The sequence below is a fragment of the Quercus robur genome, chromosome 8, assembly GCF_932294415.1.
Source record: "Quercus robur chromosome 8, dhQueRobu3.1, whole genome shotgun sequence".
Classification (NCBI taxonomy): domain Eukaryota; kingdom Viridiplantae; phylum Streptophyta; class Magnoliopsida; order Fagales; family Fagaceae; genus Quercus; species Quercus robur.
In genome coordinates, this window is record NC_065541.1 from 39,857,503 (window position 1) to 39,871,294 (window position 13,792).

General features: G+C 34.0%; 1 protein-coding gene across 1 annotated transcript; it reads left to right on the forward strand.

Annotated features, from left to right (window-relative positions):
• The first annotated feature begins 1,878 nt into the window (after nt 1–1,878).
• On the forward strand, nt 1,879–5,270 carry LOC126695472 (probable galacturonosyltransferase 10). Its single transcript, XM_050392228.1, has 2 exons — nt 1,879–2,360; nt 3,607–5,270. The coding sequence occupies exons 1-2, from the start codon at nt 2,211–2,213 to the stop codon at nt 5,056–5,058; spliced, it is 1,602 nt and encodes a 533-aa protein (XP_050248185.1). The 5' UTR covers nt 1,879–2,210; the 3' UTR covers nt 5,059–5,270.
• The last annotated feature ends 8,522 nt before the right edge of the window (nt 5,271–13,792 follow it).

Genomic DNA, 13,792 nt, shown 5'->3' on the forward strand with positions numbered 1-13,792 from the left:
AAATATCAATTAAACAAAATTTTAAATAAAACTCAGGATACTAGTCCTTAATATCATCAATTATCTGATTAATGTTGCAATATCAAAATAATTTGTTTTTTTAAATTATTGTGATTTTTTTGCATGCCATATCTAGATAGAAGGCATTAATGATGGAAGATATGTAACATGCAAGCTATAGGAATATGAAGATTATTATTAGAAAGTCTCTTCAGAAGAATTTTATGTTTTTATTTGTGATTACTTGCATTCGATAAAGAAAATAATAAAATTAATCACCAAAAAGATTTTAAATAAAAATTGAAAAAGAGAAAAATATAAAGCCAAAAATAGCTAATGAAAACTTTGAAACCAATATGAACAAAACCCACCTCTATGACTATGATTGTTTAACAATACGCCGCACTAAAGTCACAGAAAATAAAGAACCCTTAATCAAAAGAGAGACATCTTTATGAAAGAATATACACAAACTATTAAAGAAAGAACATACTCACACACAAACTATTAAAGAAAGAATATACACAAACACACGGGTTATGAAAGTAAAAATACAAAAAAAATATGAAAAACAAAAGAAACAAAAGCTATGAAGATTGAAGAGAAAATCACATACCTAGAGAACAAAGAGTTTGTAGAAATAAAAGAAAGGGCAAAGAGGGTTTTGGTGGTGTGCGCTGTATATATACTACCAGAGAAGTAGCCAATTTGCATTTCTCTTTTGTGATATGGTTCTTTACAACAATCTTATTATCGAAAAATCCTAGTAACAGTGGGACGTCTTATTATCAGAAATCCTAGTAATAGTGGGACTAGGAAAGAATTCCTAATTATCAAAAATCCTAGAAACACTAGAACTTTTCTAGTTCAACTTGGTGAAAAAAAAAAAAAAAAAAAGACTTCTTTTGTGGAATCAACCATTCCCTTTCTTTTACTTTATAAAGAAATGAAATTATGTTTATTAAAATAAGCAAATTCTGTTATGTCATGGTTGCAGGAGCCTATCCATCGCATAGAGGCTTTATGGACATCCTGGCATAATCGTCGAGGCAAAGTAGGGATCTAAAAGATCGAATGTAATGATACCTAGACAAGTAAATTCCCTATAAATTCCAAGGTACTTCTTTACTTTAATTGAATGAAATTAAGAATTAAGTAAGGGTGTATTTCATTCGAAGGGATGTAAACTACTCAAGAATTTTACATTTCATTGATTTTACGTCATGAGAAAAGAATTCCTAATTATCAGAAATCCTAGTAACACCAGGATTGGGAAAAGAATTCCTAATCAGAGCCAACAAAGAATAGCTAATTAATCAATTGAATATAAAGCCAAATAAAAAAGAATTAGAAAAAAATTTATGTGTCAACATATTATGAAGTTTACAATAAGTCAAACATTTTCGTTTGTTTAGATATTATATAAGTAGAATATAGAAATTAGATGGCAAAATTCTTATATATATAAAAATAATTAAAAAAATGATTAAAAATTAACTAAAAAACTTGACCAGGCATAATCAGAGAGAAAGGAAAAAAAAGAAGAAGAAGAAAAGAAAGAGTTTTTTTTTGCAAGTAAGAAAAGAAAGAGTTGGTTTATAGATAAAGATAATACTAATACTGGTTTTTTTTTTTTTTTAAAAAAAAACTCTACATATGCCAACGTTTGTTTCCTATACGATTTAAAATTTTTGTTGATGGAAGTTTCGTATACGATTTAAATTCTACTAAGTTGGGATATACCAAATTCCTTGCACAACTAAACTAATAATAATAATAACAAAATGATTAAAAATCAACCAAAAAAACCTTTGACCCTTGCATTACCAGTCAACCTAAAAAACAAAACAACAGAAAACGACATAGCTAGAAATTGAATTAAGAAACAACTGTTATTGTCTTTCGCAGCAATACTCTCTTCTCCTTTCTCTTTCCTTTTACTCTCTGCACTGACCACTCGACCTCTCTCTTCCATTCATTCCACCACAATATTCAACCCCCCAAAAACAAAAACTAAGTCTAATTCTCAAACACCAATTTTTTTTTTTAACCAAATTCCACTTCTGTTACAGATCTCAAACTCCCACTTTTTGATCTGTAACAGATTACCCAAAAGCCGTAACGTTTGCTTTTTTCTTTATCTTTTTTTTAAATCTAAATTTTCTGGGAAAACAGTTTGCCCGGAAATCATTTTCTTGTAATTAAAGAGTATGAGGCGGAGACCTGTGGATTTTCGGAGGCCAGTGAGGAGGCGATTTCCGAATGTGTTGTGGTGGGTATTGTGTGGAGTAGCGGTTCTGCTTTTCATTTTTGTTTTGAGCAAAGGGAGTCAGATTGAGTCAAGGCCAACGATTCCTCAGGTAAAACAAAGATCTGGGTTTTGTTTCTTTTTGATTCATCTGTTTGGAACTTTGGATTTCTCTCTGTTTGATTGCCGAGAAAACGTGGGAAAGTGAGGGAAGTTGCTTAATATTGAATATTGAGAATTGGGTTTTTGAGTAATTTTAGAATTTGAGGGTACAAATTACTTAATTGGGTTGTGGGTAATACTGGCATTTGGTCTAATTGGGGTGAGCTTTTTCAATTCTAGAGAATGTGAAATGGATGTGATTGCTGTGACAAAACCTGGTTTATCATTTAGGCGTGTAGAGATTCAGTCGTTCAGGTTTAATGCTGCTGCAAGTGTAATTGTAACTGAGGTGGGATTTTGGAAGCAGCTTAGGTTGCAATACTACTAGCCAGGACTCTTTAAGGTGAATTAAGCTGTGTTGATAATGATATCAGTGTCCTCATAGCTTGTTTATTTGCATGGTTGAATTTTTATCTGAACTGCTCTATGAAAATTAAAGTGGCATATGTAAATGGTGTGTGTCTAATGGGGAGGATGGGGGTGGGGGTGGGGTTCACAAGTGTTATGTAGTGTGCTCCAGCTGATTCTCAGCTGATAGTTTTTTCTTAAATAGAAATTTTTAGAAGCAGCATGGCTTGGTTACTGATCATCCCAAAGCAACCTGGAAGAATAAATGGTTTAGCGTGTGGAATAGATGTATTAAGTAAATAAATTAGTCTTAAGGTAAACTAAAGCCGATCAGTTAAATGGACATAAGAATCTACTTTCAAATGCAATCGGTACTTTATTTTCGACCTATTTGATGCATTTAAGATGCTCAACTTTTCTCTGACCAAGTTGAAACAGAGAAGATGCTGAACTTTTTATTTGGATTAGAATTTGTTAGGCTGTAGGGGTGAATGAACATGTTATGATCCGGATTATTTATTAGGTTTCATTCTCAGTACTTGTACTGTCAAAGTTTAGAAACAAAAACCAAACTTTAAGTTTTGTAAAATCTTTAAGTTCTGGAGTTGAATTGTAGCATGATACAAATTGTTAGTCCTGATAATAGTGTTGTTAGGATGCTGCTGTTTTGGGTTGACACTATCATGATAATGTCACCCTTCTGGGTTCTTGCTTAGAAGTACTCTTGACTCTTCTTCCTCCCCTCTCTTTTCCCTGAAACAAAGTGAGAACTATGTTATATGATCTTTACTTTTTCTAATCTCTTTTGGAAAATTAAGAAAATGAGTGCATGTCTTCCTGATCTGCAGAGACCTTACAGGCATGATAGAATAATGGAAGGCCTTAACATTACTGAAGAAATGTTGAGCCCTGACTCGGTCGCCAGGCAACTCAGTGACCAAATTTCTCTTGCAAAAGCTTTTGTGGTAATAGCAAAGGAGAGCAACAACCTTCAATTTGCTTGGGAATTAAGTGCCCAGATTCGTAATTCACAGATCCTCCTCTCAAATGCTGCAATAAGGCGAACACCCTTGACAACCAGTGAATCAGAAACTGCGATCCGAGATATGGCAGTTTTGCTCTACCAAGCTCAGCAACTCCATTATGACAGTGCCACCATGATCATGAGACTGAAAGCCAGAATCCAAGCTCTCGAAGAACAAATGAGTTCTGTGAGTGAAAAGAGTTCAAAATATGGACAAATAGCTGCTGAAGAAGTCCCAAAAAGTTTATATTGCCTTGGTGTTCGCTTAACAACAGAGTGGTTTGGAAATGTAAACATACAGAGGAAACTTCGGGAAAAAAAGCAACTAGACATGAAACTTAAAGACAACAATCTCTATCATTTCTGTGTCTTTTCAGACAACATCCTTGCTACTTCAGTTGTGGTCAATTCAACTGCTTTAAATTCCAACAATCCAGATATGGTTGTTTTCCATCTTGTAACCGATGAAATAAATTATGCTCCAATGAAGGCTTGGTTTGCCATGAATGATTTTCGAGGAGTGACTGTTGAGGTTCAAAAGTTTGATGACTTTAGTTGGTTAAATGCTTCTTATGTTCCTGTTCTTAAGCAACTTCAAGACTCTGAAACTCAAAGCTATTATTTCTCTGGCAATAGTGATGATGGCCGGACTCCAATCAAGTTTCGGAACCCTAAGTATTTATCCATGCTTAACCACCTCAGGTTTTATATCCCAGAAGTATTTCCTGCATTGAAGAAAGTGGTATTTCTCGACGATGATGTTGTGGTTCAAAAGGATCTGTCTGCTCTTTTCACCATTGATTTGAACAGCAATGTCAATGGAGCTGTTGAGACATGCATGGAAACATTTCATAGATACCACAAGTACTTGAATTACTCTCACCCTCTTATAAGAGCGCACTTTGACCCTGATGCATGTGGATGGGCTTTTGGGATGAATGTTTTTGACCTGGTAGAGTGGAGGAAAAGGAATGTAACTGGTATCTACCACTACTGGCAGGAAAGGAATGTTGACCGGACTTTGTGGAAACTTGGCACACTGCCACCTGGACTGTTGACATTCTATGGATTGACAGAGCCTTTGGATTCCTCATGGCATGTTTTGGGGCTTGGTTACACAAATGTTGATCCTCAGGCAATAGAGAAGGGTGCTGTACTGCACTTCAATGGAAATTCAAAGCCATGGTTGAAGATTGGGATTGAAAAATACAAGCCCCTTTGGGAGAAACATGTTGATTATTCTCATTATCTATTGCAACAGTGCAACTTTCATTGATTTTGGACATGGAAGTTATCTCTTCCATGAAAAATTGGGTGCATGAGAAGATTTGAATTTTGTTCTCAGGAATGCTTGTACGAATTTTTACTACATCAAGCATGGCTCGTGGTTGTAACATGGCTATTTATTGATTCTCTAATTTCTGTTGTAGTACAGATGTTCATTTTTATATCGATTATTCAATGATATTAATGTTTAGTTTTGGTCCTTGCGCTTATTCCAGTTTATGTCATTTAAACTGACATGTGAACCTTTTCCATGCCGCTATCTAATGCAATTCATTACTTCTCTTTACCATGTACTTTATTTTCTTCTACAAGAACTCAGAAGGTCGTGGAGTACGTTGAGCAGGATTCTAATGCTCTTTGATTACTATTATTACAAGGAAGGGAGGCAGCTAAAATGATGCTTGACCAGCAACAGAAAACAAAGAGTGGCCTCTTGACAAAACAGAATTCGGATACTAGTTCCTCTGCTGATCCATTAATTATTAAAGATATTCAGGCTTCAATTGCTGAAAGTCCTGACATTCTCACTTTCTACCCAAGAAAAACTGGCTCCTAAGAGCATGCCATATGATCTTTTGCATATATGCATAACTTTTCTATAAAGCTTTGATCTTTTGCATATTTAAAAGCAGTTAAGCAGTCATGAATTGAGGTTCCTGCAAAGCCAATCAAGGATTATGCAGTGCGGCCTGATTAAAAAAAACCAGTGTTTTTGCTTTCCTTCAAAGTGAAGTCAGTGGATTAATTTACTGAAAGTTAGATATAATTTAGTGCACTCATTGCCTAATATCCTTCAAAAAAGAAATGCTTTGTATCCGCTAATGCATAGCTCGCCCATAAACTCAATGAAAGAAACTTCATTAATCTATTAATGCATTGACTTGGAAAATAAAGTTATATACATCAAAATTGGAACTTAGAAAGGCATCACAAAAAAAAAAAAAAAAAATAATAATAATAATAATAATTTTTATGAGAAACCAATACACTAAATTTATTACATTAAAATATAAAGTTTGTAAAAGTTATATACATCAAAATTTGTCACCCTAAAAGACATCAGGATGGAAGTTGGAGTTCGCCGGAATGGAAGTGTTACATAGAGCCTGATTCAAATGCATTGATAAGCCATAATTGTTGACCTGGAGCATTGTCAACTTGTCTTTTAGAGCAATTACATCAGCTGTGCATAAGATTCCGTCTATTTTACACTTAAAACCTACTTTTTCTATTTTACACTATCATTTTTACAAAACATTCACATCAATTTATCTATTTTACACAATATTTCAATAAAATATTCTTCTTTCCCAATTTTTTTTATTATTTTTCTCAACTGCCTACATACAATACATGCTCTCTCTCTCTATGTGCCCATTTTTTTTTTCTGATTTGTTTCGCTCTCTACACCCATCTCTCTACCCCTCTCAATACCCATCTGAACAGATCATCTCTCTCTCTCTCTCTCTCTCTCTCTCTCTCACATTCTTTCTAAAAAACAACAAACCCAACTGGCCGATCTACGAACCACGCCAGCCGAACTTCTTCACCACTCAAAAACTACCAACCCAACCGGCCGATCCATGAACCACGCCGACCGGACTTCTTCACCGGCTGATCCACTCTTCACCAGGCGATCCACGAACCAAGCTCCATAACCCTCTTACCGATCCAACCTCCCGAGTCTTTTTCTCGACCCGTCGACCCAGATCGCTCGCCATCAATGGCTTTTTCTACCGCTCCGTTAAGCCTCACACTTTTCAACAAACCTCTCCAATATCGCCGCTCTCACCCACAAGCACCGATCGTTCCAGTCAAGCATCAATCTATCTCTCTTCTTTTTTTTTTTTTTTGGTAAACCAATCTATCTCTCTGTTGGTTTGTCTGTGTGGGTTTGTTTGTGTGTGGGTGTGTTTGTGTGTTGATTTGTCTGTGTGGATGTTTTTGTGTGTGGGTGTGGGTGTGTTTGTGTGCATCTGAGGAAGAAGAAGATGAGGAGAGGAAAGTAACTGAGTTCGTTGTGCACGGAGAAAAGAGAGAAAAAAAGGTGCGAACAGAAATTAATAAAATAATAAATACACATGCTACAGTAACCGTGCATATATATATGCACGGTTACTGTAGCAATTGTGCATAAATGCACAATTATGCACAAGCTGGTGTAGATGTATTTTTGCTCAAATTATGTAAAATTAGCCACTTTTTCCATTTTGCACAATTATACCAAGCTGATGTAATTGCTTAGATGCTTTATTTCTTGTTCCTTATTATTGCATTGTTCCAGACGTTCATGTTGGACAACCACAGCACGTTTGAGAATGGTATTTTCCTGTGTTATGTGTTCAAGTTCTTGATTCTTCCTTTCAAGTTCGCGATTCTTCTATTCAAGTTCCTCATTCTTCTTTTCAAGTTCTTGATTCTTCTTTCCTAGTTCTTGATTCTTCTTTCCTAGTTCTTGAATCATCCTGTCAGCTTGTTTCTCCAACAAGCTGATTCGGTTGTGGAGAGGGGCGGTAATAGTTCTTTCAAAACCCTCCAACAGATTGTTAGTACAGACTTGAGCCTCATCCATGCTGCCAACAGCTGTGAGTGTCTTCAGAAGTAAATCCCTAATCCAGTCAACACCATTGTTAGAGTTAGACTTGAGGGGCAACGCCTCACCATGTTGGTTTTTGATGGGCTTAGAGTAGCGTGTTTTCTTAGAAACAACAGGAGATGGAGAGAAGTCTGAAAAAGTTCTCTTAATTCCGCAGACTACTGCCATCGTGTTAATTCGTGGGTTTTCGTTGAACTATTAAGCGTTTGGTTCTTACCTTTGCTTCCTTTATTATACTACCTGACATGTCAGTTGCCAACGACTCTCACTTCAATACGGATTTGGTATTCAATCTTTTCTAGGATTTTCCAAAAATAAAAAATAAAATATCATTTTCTTCCATAAAATTTTACAAAAGTTCATTTTTTATCCCTAAACTTTCAAAAGTTTTTTTTTTTTTTTTTTTTTTTAATTATAAAAATTTTAAAATGTTTTAGTTTAATCATTTTGTTAGTTTGCCCTACGTGTTGACATTGCATCTGACTTGAACAAAACTATTTTATTTAAAAATTTTTGAAGACGTGGCACAAAGTTATCGGCACACATGGAAAAAATAATATGACAAAATAATCCCTCACTTAGGGCAAAACCTAGCCTTTTTCCATAGCCACGAAAACCGAAAGCTCAAACTTGTGGGCAGTAACCTCAATCAGCGAGCAAGGATGCACACACACTTCATTTAAAATGTCATACATGTATTTTATCCATGTCGTATCTGTGTTGTGCGTTTCGGTGTCGTACTTACTGTTTCATGTTATAATTTTTCAAAAATTACTCATATTGCTGTGTCATACTTGTACCCGTATTTGTACCCGTGTCCGTGCATCCTAGCCAGCAAGCCTGCTAAGTGACTCCAAACTGTTAGGTGCGAAGCATGTTCATTGGAAGTGGAAGTGGTCTTCATGTTGTTTGGTTCTATGAATCTACAAAATAAGTCTAGGAAAATACTAAAATTAGTTCAAATCTAAGTAGTGGCAGTGTAAGTTCTCCAGTTCTTTTGAATTACCACAGTAAGTCCTTGAAGTGTGCAAAGACATTCTAAATATTCTAATGCTCTGTTGGTGCCTATGGAGTAGCAAAAACAACAAGATTCGACAAAATCAACCACATACCAACCTATAGAGTGATGGCATCTCAGAGTGTTGGGGTTTGGGCATTGTGGAAATATAAGGTTGTGTTCCATCCTAAGTGAGGGGTAATTTCCTCATATATATTTTTGGGTAAATTACATAATTAGTCTTTATCATTTACACCATATGTTAATTTATTCCCTAACCTTTTAATTGCATCAATTTGGTCCATAATTTTTCAGTTTTGGGTTAATTAGATCCTGAAAAAACTTGATGTGTCAAATGGAGTAATAAAAAATAATTTTTTATGCCACATTAATTGTCAATTATATCGCTACATCAGATTAAAAATAAATAAACCTTTTTTTTTTTTTTTTTTTTTACACGGGAGATCAGAAATTTCAAACCAACAGAAGTAAACAAATTGAAATTTTAGAGATAACCCAACTCTTTATTTTTTTTTTTATTTTTTTTTTCTATTAATCGAAATACAACATCCCAATCCAAAGCATAACAATCAAAAAATAATAATGATAATCTGCAAAACCCAAGTTGTCAATTCACTCATAGAATTTTAAAACCCCTAACGAATCTGGAATAAGATTGGGTACCACCGTGGCAGCATGTGACAAAGAGCCTCCTTATCATCATCATCATTCATCATTAAGTCTAAGGGAATGCAATTGGGGAACTGAAACCTCAAAGAATTCAAGCTTGGAATTGAACCAAATGCAAAACACGTGGATTGTGTTGTGGTAGTTGGAATAGTATCTTTGGACAAAACATTGGCCCATCTGGGCTTCCATGCGCACCCAACCAAAACCCTGACAAGAACCACTACCCAAAGAGGCACTATTCATCTTGCTTAACACATCAAACTATCGTGGGTCGCTGCAAAATTTCCGATAAAACCGAAACCAAAGCCATTTTCAAATCAATCCAAGAAGACCCAGATGGGCAAAAACACATAAAAATCGAAAAAATAAGAAAAACCCTTGATTTAATCCAATTGGTAAGCGTGAAAGCACAACGATTACTTGAGGGTTTGAGCAGAAATTTTGGATTTTTTCAAAATTTATTTTTAATCTTGGCAGTACAGTTGGCAATCGATGTGATATAGAAAATTATTTTTTATTACTCTATTTGACACATCAGATTTTATATCCAAGGGAATAACAGTAGGAATTAAATTGATCATACGGCACTAAAAAATTAGAGATGAAGTTGATATAATTGAAATGATAGGGACTAAATTGACATATAGTGTAAAAGATAAGAACTAACTATATAGTTTACCCTTTATTTTTTCAGCATGTGCCAATAAATTTGTGCCATGTGTCCAAAAATGTTTAAATAAAATAATTTGGTCAAGCTACCGCATCAACACTCCATTAAGCCATATAAGACATAAACTAACAGACATAGACGGAAAGACCTATGTAGAATGTTTTGCAAAATTTAGGGATGAAAAACAAATTTTTAAAAGTTTAGAAACGAAAAATGAACTTTTGTGAAAGTTTAGGGATGGAAATGATATTTTGTAAAAAAAAAATCAGTATCTATCTATATCTATATTTTCCTTTGACCATTTGTTAATTTTCTAATATTTTGCCACATAAGTTTTGGTAGTCTCACAATTTTACACTTCATAATTATTTTATTTATTTATTTTATGTTCCAATTCCAATTAGAACATCTTAAAAAAAAAAAAAAAAATCTAATTAGAACACGTCCACACTTGGGAATTTTAGTCCATAACAAACACTACTATTTTATTTTTATATATATATATATATATATATATATATATAATAAAACGCTACTATTAGAATTTCAAATAGTAAGCAAAAACCCTTAAACCCCTCCCGTAGTACAAGTCTAGCCTCTAAATCTTGGTAAATTTTTTTTTTGGTCATATGCATTTTTCTAATTCTGATCTACTCTCATAGATTATCGTCAACGTACATGTTTTGTCACAATTTATATTAGTGATTTGTTCTGCCTTAGTTTTTATTTGATCAGCGTTCTTTTTTTCTTTTTTTATATGAAAAAAAAAAAAATGCATAGAGGGTGGCGATTTGAGTTGACGTCTTCTACCTGAACATGACCATAGTGACACTTTACTTGTTGGGCTCGGGCCTGCGGGAGTAGGGGATCTGGATGAGTCATTATTATGCACTCAGCCCTATCCAAGACGCTAGTAAGCACGAGCCAAGAGCATGGAATTCTAAGTCCTTTCTTTTACACTTTTTTTTTTTTAATTTTTTTTTATTTCTCTTTTGTTCACACATTTAGCTTAGAAAGTACTAAACTTTTACTATATTTGTTTGTACTGCTATGCCTAAGACTTTTTCTAGACCATTCCTTCCCTTTAAAAGAGATGGAACAGGCATGTTCCCACTAATTTGAATATAAGATAGAATTGGATTTTGCAACTGAACGGTAGACGGTATCACAAAAAAATTATGATTAAAACGTTCTACGTCAAGGATTTTGGGCAATGTTTTTACATTTTAGAATCTGATTTTAGAATTTTATCTAACAGGTTCACCTCTAAAGCTTGGTACGACTTTTTTATTATTATTTAGTATCTGCTTTAGTTTTTTTTTATCTCTTTTGTTACTTGTGCGGCTGGGCTTGTGACTATTTCTGATTCTCTTATGCGTTACCCTTCTTTGGAGCCTGCTACTAACTTTGATAGGTTTCCTTGGACTCCAACAAGGCTTTGGTCCTGGCAAAGTATTTCTCTAAGGTCCATCTCTTATCTTATCTTTTCTTTTTTGCACTTTTCATTAGTTTTAGTTTTTGTTTAGCTCCTATGAAATTTGTGGTACAAAGTATTTAGCAACATTAGTAATACTCAACCTCTGATTCAAATTTGAGAGGCTCTTCAGCATCAACTTTGATTATTTTTATTATCAAGTTGAGATTTTTATTGGTTTTATCAAGTCATGGGTTAGCTGAGAAAATCCGGTCCTCATATGCAATTGACAGATGATTACTAAGAGAGATGGTAGGAGCAATCTTCAAAAGCCTATCCTAACGTCCTTTCAATTAAAGGTCAATGATTCTTTTCCTTTCAATTTGGAGTGTGGTTTTTGGTGAATAAGGCTAGAAAATATATAGAGGTAAGGTTTAATTAAGGAATAACAAGTGAGAAACAGAAGAATGTCATATATAAATTGTGCTTAAGATTGCAAAATATATAGCAATGTATAGATCCTGTGAAGTTAGATATGCAACTATTATGCATCTTTCTACAAGGAAATATATGAACTTAATTGAAATTTTATATGATTAATAATGTTATTTATTTATATATTTTATGGATTGTGGCAACATGGTTGAGACTTCTATGCAAACTTTTATTTTTTAATTTTTTTATTATACAAGATAGAAATCCTACTCTAACCTAATCTAAGTGTATATGTGTGTGTGAAATTCTCTCTTGGAGACTTGAATCCCGGCTCTTACCTCCCACACCCTACAAGCATTTATACTTGTGGAGTGACCACTACACCAAAGGTGTGCGATGGTGACTTCTATGCAAACTATAGATGGAGTAAATGCTAAAAGAAAGTTAGAGGTAATAAATGCCTTAAATTATTTAACACTGTAGCATTGAACAAAGTGAAAATATTTAAAATTTGTTAACTATCTGGTTCATTGCGTGAGTTAGTAACTAGTTATTATATATAATAGAAGAAGCCTAGTCCACAAATCCCTCCTGATAAGACACGTATACTATAAAACACTTAAATAACACGGATAGATACATTGTTGAGGTACAAATTTTCGGGCTTTAATGCCATTAGCCCACTCACAAAATACCCACATGAGCCCACACATTATTTTAAACCTACATAAATATTCCCCACATATATATTACCCAAATATTCTCCATTTTATTGGGCCTTCACAAATACTTCATACACAAGCCCATAAATTGCCTTGGCCCTTTCACAAATATTACCCATTATAGCCCACATATTATCCAACTTGGGTTTTCACAAAAATACTCATCATATTGAGCCACAAAATTATACCATCTCTATAAAAAGGCCAACAAAACCCTCTACAAAGTCTGTTGCTACACAGCACTCTTACAAAGCCTGTTGTTACATGACACCTTAAAGCCCATTGCTACACAGCACTCTTACAAAGCCTGTTGCTACACGGCACCCTTACACAACCCGTTGCTACATAGCACCCTCACACAGCCCATTACTACACGGCAATATTTTTTACAAAATCCTACAAAGCCAAAATGCTAATTTGGCACTATTTTACAAAGTATAAATACTAATTTGACACTATTTCATAAAGCCCAAATGCTATTTTGACACCTATTTTACAAAGCCCAAATATTATTTTAGCAACTATTTTACAAAGTCCAAATACTAATTTGGCACTATTTCATAAAGCCCAAATGCTATTTTGGCACATATTTTACAAAACCCAAATATTATTTTGGCAACTATTTCATAAAGCCTAAATGTTGTTTTGGCACTTATTTCACAAAAGCCCAAATACTAATTTGACACTATTTCATGAAACCCAAATGCTATTTTAGCACCTATTTTACAAAACTCAAATATTATTTTGGCAACTATTTTACAAAGTCCAAATACTAATTTTGCACTATTTCATAAAACCCAAATGCTATTTTGGCACCTATTTTACAAAGCCCAAATATTATTTTGGCAACTATTTCATAAAGCCTAAATGTTATTTTGGCACTTATTTCACAAAAGCCCAAATACTAATTTGGCACTATTTCATAAAGTCCAAATACTATTTTGGCACTTATTTCACAAAAGCCCAAATACTAATTTGGCACTAGTTCATAAAGCCCAAATATTAATTTGACACCTATTTTACAAAGTCCAAATACTAATTTGGCACTATTTCATAAAGCTCAAATGCTATTTTGCAACATATTTACAAAATTCAAATATTATTTTGACACTTGTTTTACATATACTAAATCCCACACTCATGGGAAATATAATTATTCATCCCTCAAGAAATACCTCTTTGACAAGATTTATAAAAGC